Genomic DNA, 25,218 nt, shown 5'->3' on the forward strand with positions numbered 1-25,218 from the left:
GCGGCCAAAAAGGGACATCAGCTGGGCTCAGGGAAATTCAATTTGGGCTGACAGCCCGCAGCCTGAGTCTGCCATGACCTCTGCAAAGGCAAAGGCAGGGAGGGAGGGTTTCTCCTGGGCTTGGCTTAGAAGGGTCTAACGTTTAGATCAGTTCATTTCTACACATGGAGAAAAATCCTGAAAATAAGGCCAAGTGATTCCCACTGCCGGCTCAGAATTCAATTACACTGTCTTTTGCTACTCCCGCCCTCCTGGTGCTATTTGGGGTGAAAAAAAGGAACGTCTTGTTCTTTATTCCTCTGGACTTGAATTTTCCCAGGGATGACAACTGCTCAGTTGTGGAGTATGATTTTATTCATTCATTCCTTCATTCATTAAAAAAAAAATTATTTATGTATTTGAGTATACCGGGTCTCAGTTGCGCCAAGTGGGATGTAGTTTCCTGACCAGGGGTGGAACCCAGACCCCCTCTATTGGAAGTGCACAGTCTTAGTCACTGATCACCAGTGTTTTTATTCTGTATGAATATACAGAATATATACGAGGCCCCTGGACTCATGTCCCAGTACATATAGAGAAACTCTGCGTGTGTGCATGCTAAGCTGCTTCAGTCATCTCTGAATGAATCATCTTTGTGACCCTGTGGACTGTAGCCCACCAGCTTCCTCTGTCCATGGGATTCTCCAGGTAAGAATACTGGAGTGGCTTGCCATGCCCTCCTCCAGGGGACTTTTCTGACCCAGGGCTCGAACCTACAGCTCCTGAACTGCAGGCAGATTTTTTTACCACTGAGCCACTGGGGAGGCCGATAGAGAACCTCTGCTCCTGGGCATCTTCCCTCTGTATACTGAACTCCAGAGCTCCAGCACTTGTCTGCTCCATGAGACATCAGGTGTAGGTCAACGACTGTCACAGCGACAAACGAGGAAAAGAAAGGCTGACCCCGTCTCAGAGCCAGTTAGCAGGAAAGGCAAAGAACCGCTTTATGTGTTTTGATGTAACCCTGACTTGGTCAGCTTAAGCAGGGACATGGGGACTTTCCACCCTATCAAAGCAGTCAGTTGAGATGGATATCACTGTTATTTTATCAGACACAGGACTGCGTGGTTGGATTAGTTTATGTGAACTTCCTGTGGCCCCAGGGCATCCCACGCTGAGCCTAAGCCAGTGGCTGTCCATCTGTATGATTTTTAAAAAATATTTATTTATTTAGGCTGCACCAGTGCTTAGTTGTGGCACGCAGGATCTAACTCCCTGACCAGGGATGGAACCTGGGCCCCCTGCACTGGGAGCATGGAGTCTTAGCTACTGGACCACCAGGGAAGTTCCAATCTGTATAGTGTTTATCTTTCCTTTTCCTCTAGACAGAAAGCCCCATGAGCATAGGGCTGAGTTATACAGCTGCTTATACTGAACACAGTTCCTGGCACCTGAGTAATAAGAATCTATATATGTTGTATGAAAGAGCCAACAAACAAATAAATGAAAAGAAGTAACGGTGTTGGGCTTTACATTACTGTTAAAAAAGAGTGGTGGCTTTAGAAATCAGGCGGGGTGTTGTTTCACTCATGGTCGATCACCTATCTGCTCCATGAGATGTTGATTGAAATATACAACAAATGCACAAAACGGTCTATGTCATAAAAGTACCAGTGGAAGAATTTTGACACCCGTGTAAACAGCACCCAGAGCACTCGCTGAATCTCAGAAGCTGCCTTGTGCTCCCTACAGGTCACTCACTCTTCACCGACCCACCCAAAAGCGAACCACTATTCTGTAAGACGCATGCATCTGACATGTTACCATCCTCCCTGACTTGATCTTCACATTGGGGATGTGAGTAACACCATGCCATGAGTATAACGTTTCATGTATGTATGTGCAATACTTGGCAGCAACAGTCACAGAATAGTAATAGTAGGAGTAACAGGACCAGCGGCAGCAGCTGTGATAGGAGAAGCAGTAGTTGCAACAATAGAAGCAGCACCAATGGTAACAACAGAAGTAGTAAGTAATAGTGGTTAACAGGAGAAGTATTATTAACAGTAGAAGAAGCAGTAATAGTAATAGCTAACACTCGTACAACACACAGTGTTCTAGATACTGGTCCAAGTGCTGTACCTTAACTCATCTAATGCTCAGAGCAATCCTTATGAACACAGATGAAATAGGATTTTACAGATAAAGAAGCTGAACTTAAAGGCACAAAAGATAAGTACAGATAAAGGCACAGAAGTTAAGTAGCTTTCCCAAGGTCACAGAGAGCGTCCTAAACCCAGCAGTCTGGCCACAAAGTCTATCCTCTCAAAAGCACTCTTTTTAATAAATACTTGCATAGCAAAGAAAGATCTGTCCTCCAATATCTGTTCTCTTCCTTTGGTCTCATAATAATCCTCAATTTTGGTAAGCAGGTGGTCTTGCAGAAGAAAGATCATATTTCCCAGCCTTCCTTTCAGTTAAGTATAGCTGAAGGACTAAATTCTGGCCAAGAGAATATAAGCAGAAGCAGCACATGTGATACCCAGAAGCATCCTTAAAAGAAGGGGCCTGCCTGCCCACTTCAGTATTCTTACCTGGGAAATCCCATGGACAGAGGAGTCTGGCAGGCTGCAGTCCATGGGGTCGCAAGACTTGGACGTGACTTAGAGACTAAACGACATGGATTGGTCAGTTTCTGTTATGTGAGTACTCTAAGAAGCCAAATAATTAAAAAGCATTATTTATGATTTAAAAAAAGGATGGGGGCTGCCTTTCTTCTTCCTGTTGGTAGATGTTATAGCTGGCACAGAAGCAGTCAGAATGGGCCATGTGGTGACCTTGCGGGGAATGGAGGCCCACACGGCAGAAAAACAAGAGAGGAAAAGTCTGGGTCTTTCACAGGTTGCTATAGCAGCCCTGTAACTGAACTTTTAGGTAAGAGATAAATATACTTCTATTTTCTATTTAAGCCAATGTTCTTTTAGATTCTACATCATTCATAACAAAACCTAATCTTAAATAATGCACTCTTATTACAATTATAATTAATACTGAAACTGAAGAAGACTCTGCAGGATGTTCCCAGGGACAGACAGACACACACACACACACACACACACACCCTACCATGTTCCCTACCACTTGTTTCTATAAAAGCTTTAGCCTCCAAGGCCTTCCCCAAGATTCAAAGAGCAAATTCAATCAGAAAAATGAGAATATGCACAAAGAAAGCAGTGAAGTAAGACAAAATAATAATCATTTAGCCATAAGACAAAGTCAAGATCTCTAGTTCCTCCTCGAGGGCTACAGGTAACATCCTGAGCCATATCCTTGAGCTGTTTTGCAGATACTGAAACCTCCACCAGACGGAAGCTGCTGCATGCTGACCACTAACATGTGGACCCCAGACTGGGGCTGGAAGCAAAAGGTTGATAGATGAGATTCCCAAAACACCACCCTGTGACCTCACCAGCAGCCAATCAGAGAACCACGCACTAACCCTGTGACCCTCTCCCTCACGAGTTCAGATCTCAAGCCCATTCTCCTTGCTTGGTGCCCTGCAATAAAAGCTGTACTTTCCTTCACCACAACCTGGTGTCAGCAGATTGATTTTGCTGTGTGTTGGGCGAGCAGACTCAGGTTTGGTTTGGTAACAATATCACCTAAACAGATATCTAAAAAACTAATGTCACTTTCGTGTTGGATTCTTGATTTATAAAACAAAACAAAATAAAACATAATTCTGTAATAGTCAAACTATGAAAATCAGCAGGCAAAGTCTCATTTATCCTAGAAGATGGTAACAACAGTCCCCATTACTTCATGTCTGGGTCACATGAAAGCCTCTTAAGTTGGCCTCCCTGCCTCTAGCCTCTAACTTCTCCTCCACACTCAGGGCACTCTTGTCTAATTATCCTTAAATATTACTTTCATCTTAAAAACTGGAATAATTATAATGCTCTACACCCTTACATTATATGAGACACTTTCTTGTAGACCTTTTTTCCTAATCTCACAAAACCCTGAAACATAAATATTATCACCCAGATTTCATAGATAAGAAAAAAGAACAGAGAAAGTTAGTGACTTGCCTGAGATCACAGCAAGACGGGGGCAGAGCAAGGATTCAACCACCTGTCCAGCACCCATAGTCTTCCCACCACCAAGCTGATTTCTGGGGTATGCCAATCATAGCAGGTGGACCCTGTGTTGATTCACCCTGGCAACTTAAAGAGGCTCGGACTCTTTCAGTTTTCTCTGCTGACTCTTCATGGCTCTTCACAGACTGTCCAGTACAATTCTTTTTTAAATCATCCACCAACACAAACCTCCACCCACTGAGGTCAGATGCCTTAAGATTCCATCATGTGCCTCTATGCCAGGCCCCAGTAGTCCCAGCTGCAAAATAGGGCAAATCATACCTCTACAAGAGGCAACACTGCAGGAGGAAACAGACAAGAGACTTGGAATCAGGAAAATTGGTTTCAAATCCAACAAGGCAAGATATGGCATAGAGACACAATGGAACATTACTCAGCCATAAAAAGGAACGAAATTGAGTCATCTGCTGAGATTCAATGGACCTAGAGTCTGTCATACAGAGTGAAGTCAATCAGAAAGAGGAAAACAAATATCATATACTAACACATATATGTGGAATCTAGAAAAATGGACTTATTTCCAGGGCAGGAATAGAGATGCAGGGGTAAAGAAAGGACATGGGGACATGGAGGGGAGGGAGTGGAGAGTCGGAGGCGGGGAGAGGAGGGTGGGAAAAACTGAGAGTAGCACTGACAATATATACATTACCATATGGAAAACAGACAGCTAGGGGGAACCCGCTCTGTAGCACAGAGAGCTCAGTTGTGATGACCTAGAAGGGTCAGAGGGAGCGCCAGGAGGGAGGGGATATATGTATACACATAAATGATTCACTTCGTTGTACAACAGAAACTAAACGACAGTGCAAAGCAATTATACTCCAATTAAAAAAGAAAAATCCAGTCGGGCAAGTTGTCCATCTGTGACATGAATGTGGTAAGCCCTTCCTGGTAGGATTATCAGGAGGACTGAATGAAACAGTATCTTTAAAGAGCCACTCGGCTACACCAGCACTTGTTACTGCTGACAGTGCTGTTCTGTCCCCATTCCTGACTTCATTCAGGGGCCACATCACCTTTCCCACGGCACACAGGAGACGCGAAATGTGAGAGGAGACACATCAAAAGCCTGCAGTTCTGCAAATGCCTAAGATCTGGTCGCCACTAACATCCACGCTCATGGTGTCTCTTGCAGGCTCCAGGTCTTGAGTCTGATCAAATTCTGCATTTCAACCTCCCAAAAGCATCCCTCCACATTTCCCAGGCCGGGCTCTCTGGACCACTCACCGATTCCATAGCGAATCTCTTGATGAAAAACTGGAGAGCCTGGAGGCTGAAGATCTCATGTCTCAGCCGTCACATCAGAAAATTACCTGGATGGGGGGGGGCAAGATAAAAGGTGACAAGAGTCATCCAGCAGGGCTTAGACAGAAGACATTGTCTCAGACCAACACGTGATTTCATCTGGAGGCCAGCACCCTTGTTAGGAACATTCCCACTCCACAGCGGCCATCCAGGAATGGGAAGGAAGACAGCTGGGAAACCACCGTTTCAGCATTCCACTTTGGGGCTGACATCTCCATCAGTAAATGTGCGCAAGTGCTCCGGAATCCTTCTTGCCTTCTATTTCTGGCTCTACGTTGGAGAGCAATTTACAAGTCATTAACATCTCCAGACCTGGGCTCCTAAACATGAAATTAAATTGTGCTGACAGGTACGGCAGACAGACAGATAGACAGCCACAGCTGTGTGCCCACGGGGAAGTAGCAAAGTTCCCCCAGCCAAGGCAATCAACCCCAAGAAGAAGGTAGATATATACATGAATCTCTATATTTTAGGACAGGCCCTCTGAACCGGAGACAGGATTTTAATTAATTCATGCATACCAAAGCTTAATTAATTGCTGAGTGCACAGAGCACAGGAAGTCTGGGATTAAAAGTGTTACATAAGGGAACAGCTTCAATATTTTTGGAATGGAGGGGAAACAGAAGTAGTGGGTGTGAAAATAAGAGAAGTCAAAGGACATGCTTGATTCTTCTCCAGTGATCCCTAGTTCAGAGTGGTAACTTCATCTGGGACCAGAAACCCAGGGGCACACTTGAAGCACCATCTCCTTTGGTCCTGTATCCAACCCAGCCCTAAGTCATGTGTTTCTTCCCAGGTATTTCTCAGCCTGTCCCTCTCTCTCTCCATCTCCACTGTTACAGCCCTGGACCAGACTCCACCATTCTCAGCCTGGGCTACTACACCTACAACTACCTCCTAACTGGTTTCCCCTCATCACCATTTCTCCCTCTGAAATCTGATCCCCTAAACTAAAGCCAGGACAATCTTTTCCTTCTTTTTAACGTTTTATTATGCAGAATTTTGTACAGACACAACAATAGAGATCTCCACTGCCCAGCCCAAATGACCTATAATCAATCCTGCTCCATCCACACCCTAACCCCTCCGCTCTCCACACTGCTACTTAGAAACAAGTTCCAGACATCTTATTTCAGTCATTAGTATTACAGCATGTGTCTATAAGACACATGTAAACAGACCTATAAAAGGTCTTTTACAAAAATGTAAACAGCAATACCTTTACCACACCTAAAAAGATGATAATTCCTTGATATCACCCAATAGTCTCATAAATGTTTAAAATGTTTTTTAACAATTAAAAAAAAAAAAATCCCACATCCAAATACCACTGGCTAATACCATGTGGCGCTAGTGGTAAAGAACGTGCTTGCCAATGCAGGAGACTCAGGAGATGCAGGTTTGATTCATGGGTCGTGAAGATTCCCTGGAGAAGGGCATGGCAACCCACTCCAGTATTCTTGCCTGGAGAATCCCACGGACAGAGGAGCCAGGTGGGCTACAGTCCACAGGATCGCAAAGAGCTGGCCACGACTGAAGCAACTTAGCACAATATTCAGAATAATTGAAAACATACACCTGATCATGTCATCTCTTCATCTATAGCTTAACATTCTTCAGTGGCTTCTCAGTGCTTCCAGATAAAAATCAATCAACAGGAATTCCTCTGGTGGTCCAGTGGTTAAGAATCTGCACTTTCACTGCAGGGAGCATGGGTTCTATCCCTGGTTGGGGAACTAAGATCGCACATGACATGTGGTACAGCCAAATTTTTTTTTAATAAATAAAAGCAAAAAGAGCTCACACACACAAAAATTATATATATATATATATATATAAAATTTAACATAGTCAGACTCCTACCCACCTCCTCCCTGACCTCATCTTGTCCACCCAGGCAGCTGACTCACTGCTGCAACCACCCAACCTTCTTTCAAATCCTAAACTTGCCACAGTCCTCCTACCTCAGGTCCTTTGCCCTGCTGTTCCCTCTGCCTGTAAGGCGTCCATGGACTCTGCCTAGTTAACGCCTGTGCTTCTTTAAATCTTACTTCCTCGGGGGAACTCTTCCTACTCCTCTAGATTAGATCACAGAATTTATCTCAGTTTTTAAGTCTGCATTATTCACGTGAGAACTGATTGACATCTGCTTTGATAATAAGTCATGTGAGCACACAAAGATAACGTTTGGACTTTCTGGTTGTATCCCCAGACCACAGAGTGGGGTCCACCACAGTATTAATAAATATTTGTTGGATAAATGATCAAACTAGTTTCTTCAACTTTAGATGCCAACGGTGACTGACTTCCTGAACTTCGAGTCACACGTTTAAATTAGATGGGGAATTGACAGTCTTATCCTAAAATTGATATGGAAAAGCAATGAACTCAGGAAAGGCAAAACCATCTGGAGGACTCACATTTCCCAATTTCAAAGCATCCTACAGGACTCCCCTGGTGGTCCAGTGGTTAAGAACACCGCTGCCAACGCAGGGGACATGGGTTTGATCCCTGGTCCAGGAAGACTACACATGCTGTAGGGCAAATAAGCCCATGAGCCACAACTGCTGAGCTCACAAGAGTCCGTATTCTGCAGCAAGCGAATCCACTGCAATGAGAAGCCCAAGCACCAGAACAGAGAGTGGACTCTGCTCTCTGAAACTAGAAAAAGTCCACGTGCAGCAACAAAGACCCAGCACGGCCAAAAATAAGGAATTAAATAAAACCTACTGCAGAGCTGGAATAATCAAGGCAGTGAGATACAGGCATAGCATAAACATATACTGCCCCCCAGAATCACAGACTACGATCTTCCCAAAACATTCACCTCCCAACCACAACTTAACACGCTGTATGTACGTGAAAAACAAGACTCTGTCCTGGCATAAATAATCAATGTCTCTCCCAGCCCACCTCTCATCTTGCCTTTCCTTTGCCCTCTTTGCTCCACTCAAGCAAACAATTAAGGCAGTATATAGAATGGATCACTTCTCCTATTCTTCACTCTCAATCTGGATTTCAATTATACATCCCTGCCCTTCAGCATGTGACTCTGCAGTCCTTCCCACCATGGTGGGTGATGATTCTTTTCGATCTTCCACAATGGATTCTAGACTGGACCACTGACGACTCATTTACAACAGAATTCAGACGGAAGCGAGACAATGTACTGCTCCCAAGTCTATCCCTTGCCCTCTGTGATGCACCATGAGGGGAGGAGGTTTCACTAGCCCCTTTCAACTGCTGCCTTTCAGTTTTGACCCTGCAGGGAACCCGATCTGAAGTCCAACCTGAGCTAGCCAAGCCCCACCTAGATCAGCCAAATCACAACCGACCCACAGACCCTTGAGTGTGAAAATAAACATCCATCGGCTGTCAAGCAAGTCACTGCAATTCTGAGGTTTTTGTTACTCAGCAAAATCTGACTGATACACGTGGGAACACTAATTCATGGACACCAGTGAGTATCAACATGACTGGAAAAATAAATGGCTTGCACACAGACAGCACAGGTGTGATAACAATCAGCACAGCCACCTCTTGCAGAAAACACATACTTGGCGCCAGTTTGACCCTGACCACAATCCTCCCAGGCGGATGTCAGGCCAGTTACAGATGGAAACACAGAGGCTCAGAGATACCCAACAGTGTGTCCAGGACAGTGTGTGGCAGAACAGGGATTCCAACCCAGGTTGCTGTCTGACTCACAAAGTCTAAGCCAGACTTTTTTTCCTTAAAAGAACTCAACGATGCTCAGAGAGCCCTGTCACATGAGTCCCTGGTCCACCAATCCACCTCTGTCTTTGTCTCACTTTCTTGAATGGGTCTTCACAAAGGGCCGCAGGGACAGAGTGAAAGGCCACTGGGATTAAAGTCAGATGCCTTGAGTCCTAAGCCAGCCAGGCCCCCAAACAGAGCCTTGTCCTGGTCAGTGAGCTTCTTAGGCTGTCAGGTCCCTTGTTTGTGACATGAGGTCACTATCCTAGCCCGGCTTAGCGGTAAAGAATCCACCTGCAATGCAGAAGGAGACACAGAAGACATGGGTTGGATCCCTGGGTCAGGAAGATCCCCTGGAGGAGGGCATGGCAACCCACTCCAGTATTCTTGCCTGCAGAATGCCCTGGACAGAGAAGTCTGGTGGGCCACAGTCCATAGGGTCGCAAAGAGTCAGACACGACCGAAGCGCCTTAGCACTCACACGCATCCTAGCCAGACTTAAGTCACTACTGGCATGACCCCCAGACAGATGGTGAGTGAAACTGCTTTGACACCAAAGTCAGTTCACTCCTGCTTCTGCGACTCTGAGCTCACTCGAATTAGGTTAGCATCTACGTATAGGTCAGTGTCACACTCACGCTGCTCTGAAACCATTTATGCTTTGAGACTGATTTTCTTTTTCAAACAGAGAGTATTTCTTTCCAGTTATAAAGTAATCCAGGTTCATCATGAAAAATAATAAGGCACCAAAATAAAATATTTCAGTATCTCAACACCTAGAGAGAAATATTCATAGGATTTTAAGGCAGTTTCCTTTCTGGAACTGGTTTTTTTAAGTCAAATAACTAGGGAACTACCAGCAACTTAGAAAAAAAATTCCATATTCATTCATTCAAGGAATATTTGTTTTGGACCTACCATTCTTTGGCAGGGAAGACAAAGCCAAAAATAAAAAAATTCATAATCTCAAGGAACTAACATTCATTCATTTTATTTATTTATTTTTTTGGCCGCAATGAATAGCTTGCAAGATCTCAGTTCTACGACCAGGGACTGAACTGGGCCACGGCAGTGAACGTGCTGAGTCCTAATCGCTGACCTGCTGGAGAGTCCCGACCCCCCTTTTATTTTTCATCTAATCACAAATATTTTTTGATCCAGAATTCTGACTCCATTCAAAGACTGGTGCTCACTTTTTTTTCTTTTCTTTTTTTACTGACATTCATTTTTTTTTAACTCTACAAATAAATGGAGCACCAACTATATACTCTGGGCACTTGCTAGTAATTAAAATAGCAATTTCCTTGCTAGACCTTGTACTCTAACAGTTTGGCTGGCCCCTTAGAACAAATGCATCTGGGTTAGAACTCAGATTGTGGCTCTGTTATTTATTCTTTCACACTTCAGTTTCTTTACCTTTAAAACTGGGATAATTGAAGCACCTATCGCACATACTCACTAAGAATTAGTTGGGTAATGAAGTTCAAGCACCAAGCCAAACAATAACTAGTAGTGGTGGTGGTAACAGCATAATCTTAATTCACACACCCATCTTACAAGGATCTGAAACTCACAGGTTAGGGAACCTTTCAGGCGCTTACTACTTTAGCACCTGGAGCCCAAGCCCACAGGGGACCCCCTGAGATGGGAACACACCTCAAAATTGCCTCCCGGGGGTAAGGAAGCTGAGATATTTATGCACAAACTCCATGCCTCCCTGGACGAGTACAGCCAGGGAATGGCCTCAGAGAGAGATGCAGGAAGCCGTTCCATGGAACAGGCATTGTCTGCAAGACCTTCCAGGGTGGGCTCAAGGATACAGGCAGGGAACACACAGCGTCCCTAACTAGATGCTCGATAAATACACACCAGAGGAGCGAATGAACGTGTGTTATCAACCCCCTTGTTCTTCTCCATAACCTCTTATTTCCCCCTGCCACCAGTGAAGGAAGATTTAGAGCAAGTACCTGCCAGAGTGAACCAGAATTCATTACCATCAAGCATCTTAATTTTTAGCCACCCACGTTTCTGCTTTTCCCATTGAAATTCTATTCTGTGACCTACAGTATGTCATTCCAAACAGCGATTACTGCATGCCAGACAGAAATAGAGACATAAATCACTGGGCACCTCAGCCCTTCTTTACTGCCAATCTCCAAATAGGTGTTGAGTTTTATTCAACAGAAGTGACTTCACCAATGTGGAGGTTTGTATCCTTTTATGGAGGATGTGGTGAACTTGAGTCACTTGCAGCTGACTACAGTTTGGACAGTTTTCTTTGTTCCCATAACATCCAGCAAACACTTTTTCTATTTACTGATGAGATTCTTTCCTGTTTTGTAGAGATCACAGTTAGAAAACCAGGGAAGGAAAGGAAATAGCCTGAGTACATATTTCTACCAATCTTCCTCTTATCTACTGGAAGCCTAGCTTGTCTACCCCCACTCAAAATGCCTTCTCCTTCAAGCAGCTTTCTCCAGAAAAGGGAACCCTCCTACACTGTTGGTGGGCATGCAAACTGGTACAGTCACTATGGAGAACACTGCGGCGGTTCCTTAAAAAACTAAAAATAGAGCTACCGTATGAACCAGCACTCCTATTCCTGGGCGTCTATCTGGGGAAAACCACAGTTCAAAAAGATAACATGTACCCCAATGTTCAAAGCAACACTATTTACAATAGCCAGTACATGGAAGCAATCTAAATGTCCATCAACAGAGGAGTAGACAAAGAAGATGTGGTACATATACAAGGTGGAATATTACTCAGCCATAAAAAAGAAAGAAACAATGCCATTTGCAGCAACATGGATGGACCTAGAGACTTTCATACTGAGAGAAGTCAGTCAGTCAGAGAAGGACAAATATCATACGACATCACTTATAGTGGAATCTCAAAAAAAGGGGGGGGTACAAATGAACTTATCTACAAAACAGAAACGCAGATGTGGAAAACAAACAGGGTTACTAGGGGTTCACAGGGGAGGGAGGGACAAACTGAGAGATTGGGATTGACATACACACATGACTGTAAATAAAATAGATGATAAAAACCTACTGTATAGCACAGGGAAATCTACTCAATACACTGTCTGGCTGGATTATAAACTCATGATGACTATGGTCACATCTTAGATCATGTTTCCTGGGTGGACTGCACACTAGGCCACAGTCAGGAGGCCAAGTTGGGTAGTTTGAGACCACAGTCAAGTGGGTACAGGGGGGGCAGGGATATAGATGACAGAATAAACTCTCACAAGTGACCTAATCTTGGTGTGAACAAAATGTAGGACCTGCCTCACAAACAATGAACAAGTGCATACTGCATGCCATGTCCCTGGGCTCCAAAATCAGATGGTGACTGCAGCCATGAAATTAAAAGATGCTTACTCCTTGGAAGCAAAGTTATGACCAACCTAGACAGCATACTAAAAAGCAGAGATATTACTTTGTCAACAAAGGTCGGTGTAGTCAAGGCTATGGTTTTTCCAGTGGTCATGTATGGATGTTGAGAGTTGGACTATAAAGAAAGCTGAGCACGGAAGAATTGATGCTTTTGAACTGTGGTGTTGGAGAAGACTCGAGAGTCCCTTGGATTGCAAAGAGATCCAACCAGTCCATCCTAAAGGAGATCAGTCCTGGATGTTCATTGGAAGGACTGATGCTGAAGCTGAAACTCCAATACTTTGGCCACCTGATGTGAAGAGCTGACTCATTTGAAAAGACAGTGATGCTGCGAAAGATTGAGGGCAGGAGGAGAAGGGGACGACAGAGGATGAGATGGTTGGATGGCATCACCGACTCAACGGACATGGGTTTGAGAGGACTCCAGGAGTTGGTGATGGACAAGGAGGCCTGGCATGCTGTGGTTTATGGGGTCACAAAGAGTCAGACATGACTGAGCGACTCAACTGAACTGAACTGAACATGCCATGTCCCATTGGCGAGAGCTTCCTGTAAATGAGAGTCACCTGTTGGAAAATGCCTCCATTCAATTATTGAAAAAATATTTGTTAAGCTAAGTGTCAAGGATATAATAATGGTTAGCAAAGGTAGCACAGTGATAAAGAATCCACCTACCAGTGCAGGAGACAAAAGAGATGAGGGTTCGATCCCTAAGTCGGCAATATCTCCTGAAGGAGGAAATGGCAAGCCACCCCAGTATTCTTGCTGGAAAAGTCCATGGACAGAGGAGCCTAGTGGGCTATACAGTCCATGGGGTTACAAAAGAGCTGGACATGACTGAGCAATTGAGTGCACGCACGTGTGCACACAGCAAAATAGACCCAATCTCTGCTTAGAGTCCATGGTTAAGAGAATCAGATCTTAACCAAACTACCTCCTAGGCAATAAGAAAAAGTGCTGGGTGCCATAGGAACCTATGCAGGTGAAAAATAACTTCTCAGCATCTTAGAAAGTAGCATCCTGAGAATTGTGTGAATCTTAACATACGTGCACGCCAGGGAAACAAGCTCAGGGAGATGAGAGGAGAACCACGGGGAAACCTGAAGAACTGTGTGCAGGGGGCCTCACTCACCACAGTGCCTGCTCCTCACACAATGCAGAAGTAGATCCCACTCAGTCTGTGCCACCTCATAATTTGCACATTTCCTGGGGTCCCCTGGGAAGAACTGCAAGTGTGGCGTGTGAAGTCTGCGGGTGCCTAGGGTCTGTTGTGCTACCAACTGTTTTAACAGCAAGACCCAGGTCCCTGCAAATAATGGCATGTCTACCATCAGCAGGCGCCCTGAGCGCAGAGCCATCTGTGTGGCTGTCCCCGGGCTCGCTACGTAGGAGAAGGAGCAGCAGGCAGCCCTGCGCTGGGGGAATTTCCCAAGCGCTGGGAAGAGCACAGTCTTTGGAGCAGGAAAGCTTCCATTGCAGCACTGGTCCTCCCCGCTAACTTCAGCGAGTCTGTGTCTTCTTCTGGAAAATGCGGACGGCAGCAGACACTGATGGTGCCCGACACACTGCCGGGGTGCCCACAAGTCCATGAACGTCCAAGCGCATCCTATGGTAAGCACCGCTGGGACCTCCTGCCGGAGAATGTGCTCTCAGTAGAAAAACCCGGATGCTGGGAAAGACTGAAGGCAGGAGGAGAAGGGGACGACAGAGCATGAGATGGTTGGATGGCAATTTCGACTCAATGAACATGAGTTTGAGCAAACTTCGGGAGATGCTGAAGGACATGGAAGCCCAGCATGCTGCAGTCCACTGGGTCGCAAAAAGTCAGACACGATGGAGCGACTGGACAAGTGCCAGAGAACTAATACCCTCAGATGTGGCCGTCAGACAGAGATGTGAGGGACAGTAGCACCGAGCAGGTGGATAAACTCCCCTCCAGTGACAGCCCACAAGCAGAAAGGACGTCAGCAGCCCAGGGTCCTGACTTTCTGGCTTCTCAGCAAGGCCAGTGCCATAAACGTGGTTCCTGCAGCTGGTCATCCTCTTGCTGGCCACCGGCCACTGCCCCGGGGACAGTGAGGGGTGCCACAACTAAGGCCTGGCCTCCGTCCTGCCCAAGGAAAAGGGAATTGGGATGGAAAGGGTTTTGCGCAGAAAGGTGTTCATCCCCCCGCAGGAAGTCCCCACTACCAAGTGCCCACAGGGCACCATGAAGGGCTTGTGTGGGCACCAGGCACTCTGCCGCCTTCAACTGTGCAAACGCTTCACCCACTTCCCCACAGTGAGAAGCACAGCTGCAATTATGAGCCCCATCTTCGAGAGGAGACACAGCTTTGACAGGTTAAATAATAATTGAAAAAATAATAGTAACAGCTAGCACAATGCAGGAGACATGGGTTTGCTCCCTGGGTCAGGAAGATCTCCTGGAGGTGGAAATGGCAACCAACTCCAGTATTCTTGCCTGGGAAATCCCATGGACAGAGAAGCCTGGAGGGCTACAGTCCATGGATCACAAAGAGTTTGACACGACTGAGCATACAAGAAAGGGAAAAAAGACTGGATACATTTATTATTATTATTATTTTACGTGGCTAAAAAAACACGACATAGAATTTACCACTTTAGCCATCTTCAATTATACAGTTCAGCAGTGTTAAGTATATTCACATTGCTATAACAGCAGATCTCCAGAACTATCTCATTCTGTAAAAATGAAACTATACCATTTATCAACAACTTAGCATACCTCCTCCCTCCAGCCCTGGGCAACCACCAGTCTACTTTCTATTTCTATGAATCTGACTACTTTAGATAACTCACGTGAATGGAATCATACAGTATTCGTCTTTTTGAGACTGGTTTATTTCACTTAGCATGACGTCCTCAAGATTCATCCATGTTACAGCATGTATCAGAATTTCCTTCCTTTTTAAGGTAGGATAATATTCCATTATATGTACATATGACATTTTGTTTATCCATTCATCTACTGATGGCTGAATAAGGGTGAATAAGGCTGCCGTGGACATGGATGTTCAAGTATCTCTTTGAGACCTCAATTCTTTTGGAGAGATATATATACACACACACACACCCAGAGGTGGATCTGATGGATCATACAGTAATTCAAGTTTTAATTTTTGAAGAGCTGCCACACTGTTTTCCACAGAGACTGCACCATCTTACAAACCCACCAACAGTGCACAAGGGTTCAAATTTCTAGAACTGGATACACAGTTGAAGAGTAAATGAATGATATATTTAATAAATGAATGATATGCATGTGCACTCAGTCACTCAGTCGTGTCTGACTCTTTGCGACCCCATGGACTGAAGCCTGCCAGGCTCCTCTGTCCATGAGATTTCCCAGGAAAGAATACTGGAGTGGGGTGTCATTTCCTTCTCCAGGGCATCTTCCTGACCCAGGGATCAAACCTGCGGCTCCTGCATTGGCAGGCGAATTCTTCACCACTGGAAAGCCAAATGAATAATAGACATAGCATAGTAAGGAGATCCAACCAGTCCATCCTAAAGGAGATCAGTCCTGGGTGTTCACTGGAAGGACTGATGTTGAAGCTGAAACTCCAATATTTTGGCCACCTGATGTGAAGAGCTGACTTATTTGAAAAAACCCTGATGTTGGGAAAGATTGAAGGCAGGAGGAGAAGAGGGCGACAGAGGATGAGATGGTTGGATGGCATCACGGACTCAATGGACAGGAGTTCGGGTAAACTCTGGGAGTTGGTGATGGAGAGGGAGGCCTGGCGTGCTGCGGTTCATGGGGTTGCAAAGAGTCAGACATGACTGAGTGATTGAACTCAACTGAACTTAACTGAGTAACACAATACTTTAAAAAAAAAATCTTTCAGCAGTGCCTCACAGCATGTGGCATCTTAGTTCCCTGACCAGGGATCAAACCCACACCCACTGCATTGGCAGCACATAGTCTTAACCACTGGACCTCAGGGAAGTCCCAATAATACAATGAAGCGAAGTGAAGTTAAAGTCGCTCAGTCGCGTCCGACTCTTTGCAAACCCATGAACTAAACAGCCCATGGAATCCTCCAGGCCAGAATACTGGAGTGGGTAGCCTTTCCCTTTCCCAGGGGATCTTCCCGACCCAGGGATCAAACCCAAGTCTCCCGCATTGCAGGTGAATTCTTTACCAGCTGAGCCACAAGGGAAGCCACAAATAATACAATACTTTTCTAAAATTTATTCACTTATTTTAGTTTTGGTTGTGGTGCATCTTCACTGCTATCCAGGCTTTTCTCTAGCTTCATCGAGCAGGGCCCCAAGTTACGGGCCCAAGCTCCAGAGCACAGGTTCAGTAGTCGTGGTGCACGGGCTGAGATGTTCCGTGGCACGTGGGATTTTCCCGGATCAGGAATTGAACTCGTGTCTCCTGTATTGGCAAACGGATTCTTTACCACTGAGCCACGAAAGGAAGCCTAACACAATCCTGCAGGGACATAGTGGAAACCTCCTTGCCCAAAGGCTAACATTGCTCCCATGATCACGTTCAGTACATGAAGTTCCTCTGGGACAGGAACCATGACTTAAACTCTCCTCTAAATCTCTGATCCTGACCCCCAAAGCCATTGTCCAGAGGCTGACATGCAGCAGGCATATGGCAGTATTTGCTGAACAGTGACAGAGGGGCAGATTCAACCAAGGAAGGCTTCCTGGAAGAAGATGGCATTGCAAGAGAAAGAGGACAGTCTGGCAGAGAAAAGGATGAGCAGGGGTGACTACAAAGAGGGGCCTGGCTGACTGGTTTCATCTCATTCTTGGAGGCAGAGGTGATGTGTGTCTAAGACTCAACTCAATAATGCTGTCATGACAGGATAACACAATATGCTTCACAGGTGCTCAGTGAACGCCTGCTGACGGAACACATGGTCAGAATGAGAGTAAAAGGAACAGGAGAAACATCAGAAGACTTCTGTGTGAGCTGTCAAAATGAGAAGCTGGGGGTTCCCTCCAACTGCAGGGAGATACTCATGTGACCGACACCAGCTTTCCCTGCCACTCCACCGCCTCCGGTCGAGCAGGAAGCCCGAGAAGAAACTATCTCTCAGCCCTACCCTGAGGAAACCCCAATCCTCAAACTTCTTTCCGGAAATCCATCTTAGGAAGTTTACTGCCTGTACCTAGAAGGATCGGCCAATGTCCATAAGACTTCATTTCAAAGTGAAGTTTCTCCAGAGTCAAGACTCTTTCCTTCTCCTGAGGATGTAACTCTTCTCTGTTTCATGGCTATGTGTCTCTGAGGTATGGCAAGTGACGCTGCAGGATGCTACATCTGGATGCAACTGACTCACAGCAGGCTTGAGTCCACTCCCCGCACCCCTGAGGTCCCCACCGGTGGAGTCACCGAATCCAGGATGCCCATCAGACTGGGTGGCCCTGGGAAAATCACCCAGGTAGGCACAACAGAGCTGTGAGCAGACAGCCCCACCTCTACTGCTCCTCTTCCATAGAAGACTTCGGGGAAACCAGGAGACCCTGTGATTAAGTAGCACAGTGTCTGGCTTAGTCAACGTTCATTGAATGAATGAATGACCACCTAAACAAATACCCTCACACCAAGACTTTCAAGCACACTTTAATTTCCCACCAGAGTACAGCTGCCAACTGGTCAACATCAGCAAGAAGTGTCATGGGGTCCTGCAAGCTTCCTGCTTTGCCTCTGTCTCAAACATAAGTTAGCTTCTCTGGTGGTTCAGTGGTAAAGAATCCACCTGCTGACACAGAAGACCTGGGTTCGATCCCTGGGTTGGGGGAAGATGCCCTAGAGAAGGAAATGGCACTCCAGTATTCTTGAAAGGAGATCAAACTAGTCAATCCTAAAGGAAATAAATCCTGAATATTCATTGGAAGGACTGATGCTGAAGCTGAAGCTCCAATACTTGGTCCACCTGACGTGAAGAGACAACTCATTGGAAAAGACCCTAAAGCTGGGAAAGACTGAAGGCAAAAGGTGAAGGGGGCGGCAGAAGATGAGATAGTTAGATAGAATCCCCGACTCTGTGGACAGGAATTTGAGCAAACTCAAGGAGACAGGGAAGGACAGGAAAGCCTGAAATGCTACAATCCATGGGGTTGCAGAGTCAGAAACGACTCCGCAACTGAACGATAAAATTCTTGCCTCCAGTATTCTGGCCTGGACAGCAGAGTCTGGCTGGGGCTACTGGCCATGGGGTCACAAGAGTCAGACACGACTTTAGTGACTAAACAACAAAAAACGTAGGTCATCCTTAAGCATCATCTTCTGGGGCCTGGTATGAACTCAACTTCTCTTAGAATCAAGGCTCCTCACCTTCCCCAACTCTACTTCCCTTAAATGACAAAGAACCACAAGGACCTGAGTCTGAGGCAGGAATATTCACAGCCCAAAGTAGCTGGAGATTTGGCCTTCTCTACCTGCTTTGGAGATAAAACCCTCTAACGGAAAGTCCATTGGCTCCTCAAAGCCTCAGAAGCAAAATGAGAAGGATAAGGCCCAGGTCTCATAACAGTTGTGTTTCCCGGGAACCAGGGAGACAGAGCAGAAAGAATATCAGACATTTCTCACTCTGGCAACATGGCAGCTGAGTGGACGTGAGCACCCTTCCCCCTTGTCACACACACCGAAAATCCTGAGTGAGTGTGACTCCAATGGTTTACAAGTTATAACCAACAAGGAGAGAGAAAAAAAAGGGACCACAGGCCATGAATGAAGGCCATGCTCCAGGACACATCCACGCCCAGCTGCACGCACGCGCGCACACACACACACACACACACGCCTGCAACCGAGGAATGCACGCAGGCTGACCCGTGTGGGCACAACAGTCCACAGGGCGGACCCAGATACCATCCGGGGCCTCAAAAAGGACCCGGTGTGCCGGGCCAGGACGTTCCAGCAGCAGCCTGTTTCCTCTGTGGAAGCGGTCCTCCTGGCCCGCTCTGATACAAGAGGTGGGCGGAAGGATCAGCTCTCTCTCACAGCACCGGGATTGTTATGGAAAGGGGGCCTCTGAATCGTGTAAGCCTGGAGGACCCACGTGTGCAGAAGCCACACCTAGACTGATTTCCTGAGACAGAAAACTCAACACCTACTGGCTTTAGAGAAAAAAGGGGGGGAAGTGGGAGATGCTGGGCTGACCAAACTGAGAAGTCCAAGGACGGCTGTAACTTCAGGCATGGCTAGATCCAGGGGCTCACGTGTGGTCAGGGCGAGGCTGGTCTCCATTTGCTGGTTCTGCCTCCCTGGACGGGTGATGGGGGTGTTTCGGGCAGGTCTGCCCCCAGGGGGCCGCTGGCCTTCAGGTTTATGTGCAGTCAGAGCTCAGCAACCCCTGTGGAAGGCCAGCTCTCTTTCCCCGTGGTTCTAATAAAAGTCTCTGGGTTGACTCTGACTATGTCTGCAGCCTTGAACTCAGCCCTGTGGCCAGGGGCTGGAAGACTTCGCGGGCTGGGTGTTGCTCACAGGTCCACACGGGTGTAAGGGCTGGGTCCACAGGACCCACACAGACTAAGGAGAGGTAGGTACTCATCTAAAGGAAAGCAGGGAAAAGAGAACGTGGGAAAAAGAGAAAAATAGAAAGAAGGAAAGAGAGAGGATAAAGAAAACAGGGGGCTTCCCTGGTGGCTCAGTGGTGGGGAGGTAATGCAGGGGACACGGTTCAATCCCCGGTCAGGGGACTAAGACCCCACACGCTGTGGGGCAACCAAGCCCATGCGCCACAACTTCTGAGCAACTTGCTGCAACTACTGAAGCCCGAGTGCTCCAGAGCCCGTGCTCCGCAGCAAGAGAAGTCTACACACCAAAACTCGAGTGTGGGCCCCGCTGGCCACAACTAGAGAAAAGCCCATGCAACAAAAGACCCAGCACAGCCAAAAATAAATAAATGAAATTAAAAAAAAAAAAAACATGGTATAAGCCACAAATAATTTTTATGATTAAGGGATAAAACAGCAATCAACCTCAGCTTTAAATAAAACAGGAAGAACAGCAGCAGGCGGAGCTTTTGTGTCTTCTGTCTTCTCTAAAAGCTTTGATGAGATATAACTCACGCTACGCTAAGTCGCTTCAGTCGTGTCCGACTCCGAGCGACCCCATGGACAGCAGCCCACCAGGCTCCGCCACCCACAGGATTCTCTAGGCCAGAATACTGGAGTGGGTTGCCAGTTCCTTCTCCAGATATAACTCACATACCATACAATATACCGATTTAAAGGACACGGTTCCACGGTCTGAAACGTAATTCAGAGTTGTGTGACCATCACCCTAATCAATTTTAGAACACCTCTGTTGCCGCCAAAAGAAACCTCATACCCATCAGCAGTTACTCCCCTCCAATTCTACCTCCACCCACTCCTGGCAAAAGAATAATGTAACTTTCTGTTTCTATAGATTTGCCTATTCTGTCGATTTTATAGACACAGAACCATACAAAAGGTTGGGGGGGGGGGTGGCTTTTTGCTTTAATACTTTTATTTACCTATTGGCTGTGGTAGGTCCTCATTGCTGCCCGAGTTTTTCCTCTAGTTGTGACGAGCAGGAGCAACTCCCTAGTTGCAGTGTGCAGGCTCCTCATCGCGGTGCCCTCTCTCATTGCTGAGCACGGGCTCTAGGGCACGCATGGGCTTCAGTAGTTGCTGCAGATGGGCTAACAGTTGCAGCTCCCAGGCTCTAGAGCACAGGCTCAACAGTTGTGGTGCACGAGCTTTGTTGCTCCAGAGCAGGTGGGATGTTCCTGGACCAGGGATGGAACCCGTGTCTCCAGCGTCGGCAGGTGGTTTCTTTACCACTGAGCCACCAGGGAAGCCCAATGGGTGGATTTTAAGAATTCTGTCTTTTGTCTTAAGATCTGCAAAAAAACATCCATTTCCTGGACTCCTGGTTGAATTGAGTCTGGACTTACGCCCTGGAATCACCATTAAGGATGTGGACCAGAAGAGGGACAGGGTCTGGGAGACCCGGAAGCCTGAGGCGGTTGGTATGACTGGAGATGACTCAGCAGCCAGGGCGTAAACCCTCCCGGAAGCCTGGTCCAACTTCTGGTCTCGTCCCTGGCACGGTATGGGGTGGAGTGGGAAAATCGTGGGCTCTAGCTTATCAGATGTTCCAAAGAATCCCTAGGGAAGGGCACCGTGGGGCTCCACCCAGCACCCTTCCTCATTCCTGACTTCATTCGGGATCCCCCTTCTCCCAGGAGGTACGTGTCCTTGCAGCTCCCAGGAATGGGCTCTGCTGGTTCAAAACCTTCCTGGTTGCTGTAAATCAACTTTGCTGCAATAAAAATTAATTAAAGAAAAATAAAACCTTTCAAACAAAAATAAAACAAAACTCTACAAAACCTTAAAAAGAAAACCTTCCCAGTACTTTGCCGGTGATTAATCTAAAGGGCACATAACCCAACTTGGATCAAGGAGACCTGGAGTTGGAGGCTCTTTCTCCATCTCCTAGAAGAGGTTTTGGAAATGGGGCTTCCTCCTTTCTTCTGGATGTTACAATAAAGACGCTCGAGGTGGAGGCAGCCCGTCTCATCGCCAGCCTCAAGGAGAAGTCAATGCAAGATGAAGGAGAGACCTGAAGACTTACAGGAAGATGGATCAGGGCCTCCTGGAACAGACACTAATTCTGTGCTACATGTCCCTCATGCTCCACCATCCCCTTTCCCAAGTCCCAGAGTGGCCTCTAGGGACTAATAATGCAAGGCCCCCTTCCCTCTGCTGCAGGGTGGTTTTGACCAACGGGGAGCCCCCAGCAGGAAACAGGAGGGAAGGGAGAGTGAGGAATCCACTCCCCCTTCTGCCCCACCTCTGCTCCCCCTCTGGAGGCCACTGTGAACCGGCTGCCACCTTTGACCCAAGTCTTTTTTTTTTTTTGACCCAAATCTCAGCTCTGGTCAGAACCCCTCCTCGTGCCCTCCCTGTCTCCAGGTCCCAGCAACTGCTCCCTCCACACCCCTCAAGCTGGGCATGACACAGGAGCCCCAGGGTCACGTGACCTGGGCACCACTCTATTCCTGGCGCTTCCCTGCACCTGCCCACACCTTCCTAAAGATCCCTTCACATGATCCACAAGCACAGCAAAGATGCTCAAAGGCATCAGTCATTACAAAATGCAAATCAGGGACTTCTCTGGTGGGCCAACGGGTAAGAATCCGCCTTCAAATGCAGGGGACACAAGTTCGATCCCTGGTCGGCGAACTAGGATCCCACATGCCATGGGGCAACAGCAGCCACAAGCCACAACGAGAGAGAAGTGTGTGTTCACTGCCCACACACAGCAGCGAAGATCCTGCGTGTCACAACTAAGACCCGACGCAGCTAAGTAAATAAATAATAAAACATATTCTTAAAAAAAAAGAAATAAAAATGCAAATCAAAACCACAGTGACACACCATGTCATACCCACTAGATCGGCTATCATACCAAAAAACATAAATAACAAGTCCTGGCAAGGATGTGGAGAACTGGAACCCTCTTATATTGCTAGGAGGATGTAAAATGATTCAGCCACTTTGGAAAAGCTTGGCAGGTCCTCAATAAATTTAAATACAGAGTTAACAAATGACTCATCAATTCCATCCTAGGTATATTCCCCAGAGTTGAAAAAAGGTTCTCAAACAAACACTTACAGGTGAATGTTTACAGAGGCAATATTCACAATAGTCCTAAGTTGGAAACAACCCAAATGTCTATCAACCGATGAACAGACAAATAAAATCTGGTCTACTCATACACTGGAATATTGTTCAATCATAAAAAGGAATGAAGTACTGATACATTGCTTCGCCATGGATGAACTTCAAAATCATTATGCTAAGGGAAAAAAGCAGAAACATTACTTTGCTGACAAAGGTCTGTATAGTCAAAGCTATGGTTTTTCCAGTAGTCACGTATGGATGTGACAGTTGGACCACAAAGAAAGCTGAGTACCGAAGAACTGATGCTTTTGAATTGTGGTGTTGGAAAAGACTCTTAAGAGTCCCTTGGACTGCAAGGAGATCCAACCAGTCCATCCTAAAGAAGATCAATCCTGAATATTCATTGGAAGGACTGATGCTAAAGCTGAAGCTCCAACACTTTGGCCACCTGATGCAAAGAAGTGACTTATGAGAAAAGACCCTCATGCTGGGAAAGACTGAAGGCAGGAGGAGAAAGGGATGACAGAGGATGAGATGGTGGGATGGCATCACCAACTTGATGGACATGAGTTTGAGCAAGCTCCGGGAGTTGGTGATGGACGGGGAAGCCTGGAGTGCTTCAGTCCATGGGGTTGCAAAGAGTCAGACATGACTGAGCAACTGAACTGAACTGAACTGAAGAGAAAAATTTAGACACATTATGCTAAGGAAAAAAAGCCAGACACAAAGGGTCACATATTGTACAATTCCACTTACCCTACCCTCACCACATATAAGGAACCAGCTCATTCCACCATGAGCAAGACAGAAGGGGAAACTATTGCTTGTTCTAGCTCCCCTCTGCTGCAGTGAGAGTGAAAGTCACTCAATCGACTTTTAATGACCCCATGGGCTATATACAGTTCATGGAATTCTCCAGGCCAGAATAAAGAAATAAAGAATAATTAATAAATAAAGCCTTTCCTGAATTTCTTGTCTGGTCTCTTATCAATTTCTATTGATTAAGAAGGCCCAGAACCCTGGTATCACTGAGATCAGTGATCTCTGATGTTACTATGGCAAAAGATTATGACTCGCTGAAGGCTCAGATGATAGTTAGTGCTTTTTAGCAATAATGTATCTTTTCGTTAAGGTATCTACACTGGCTTCTTTTAGACATAATGCCATTGCACCCTTAATAGACTGTAGTGTAAACATACCTTTTATTCTCACTGGGAAACCAAACAAATTGCATGACTCGATTTATAGCAATATTCACTCTATGGTCGTGAATGAAAGTTACTCAGTCATGTCCAACTCTTTGCGATCCCATGGACCATACAGTCCATGGAATTCTGTAGGTCAGAATACTGGAGTGGGTAGCCTATCCCTTTTCCAGGGGATCTTCACAACCCAGAAATCCAACCGGGGTCTCCTGCATTGCAGGTGGATTCTTTACCACCTATGATGGTGGCCTGAGGATAAGGTTAGGTGAGAACCAGGGCTGACCCCCCAGGTCAGAGCAGCTGAAAAGACCCGGCTGCCTGCTTCTTCATCTGACCGCTCAGGCAATGGAGCCAGGGACTGGAGCTGCTGACCTACTAAGCAGGAGGTGACCCCGATGTAAAGTCTTGAGGAGACTCCCCTGGCAGCAGCTTGGAGGACAGATGAAGCAGAGGGTAGAGAGTTGGCAAAGTGCTGGATGGCTCAGGGGAGATCCTGCAGAAACCTGGCCTGAGGCAGAAACTGTGGGGACACACAGAGGGCTGGACTGGAGATGCGGGGCCAGGCTTCTGCAGAACCCGTTTGGTTTGGAGGAGGCGTAAGAAAGAAAAGGGAGTGAGCCACCGGCAGTAAGAACCTCTTCCCTCTTCTCGAGGCTCAGATCTAGGGAAGCCAGGAGACCAGGAAAACCACATCACAGCTCGACTTCCCCTTCCATATAAACGAAAACCGAAGAGCTGAAGTTGTGGGAGGGGAAGAGAAGACAGAAGAGAGGCACAGACTTCCTTCTTTCTCACCCATCTGC

The 25,218-nt window shown here is 46.5% G+C and overlaps 1 protein-coding gene across 2 annotated transcripts in view; it reads right to left on the minus strand.

Moving 5' to 3' along the window:
- The window catches only part of ASAP1 (ArfGAP with SH3 domain, ankyrin repeat and PH domain 1), a 327,644-nt gene that overhangs the window by 290,330 nt on the left and 12,096 nt on the right, over nt 1-25,218 (minus strand). For both annotated transcript variants that reach the window (XM_043483127.1, XM_043483126.1), the window contains exon 2: nt 5,367-5,452. In XM_043483127.1, coding sequence (XP_043339062.1) covers nt 5,367-5,425 — 59 coding nt within the window. In that variant the 5' untranslated portion in view covers nt 5,426-5,452. The remainder of the gene's footprint in view (nt 1-5,366; nt 5,453-25,218) is intronic.

This window comes from Cervus canadensis, chromosome 12 (genome assembly GCF_019320065.1).
Source record: "Cervus canadensis isolate Bull #8, Minnesota chromosome 12, ASM1932006v1, whole genome shotgun sequence".
NCBI classification, from domain to species: domain Eukaryota; kingdom Metazoa; phylum Chordata; class Mammalia; order Artiodactyla; family Cervidae; genus Cervus; species Cervus canadensis.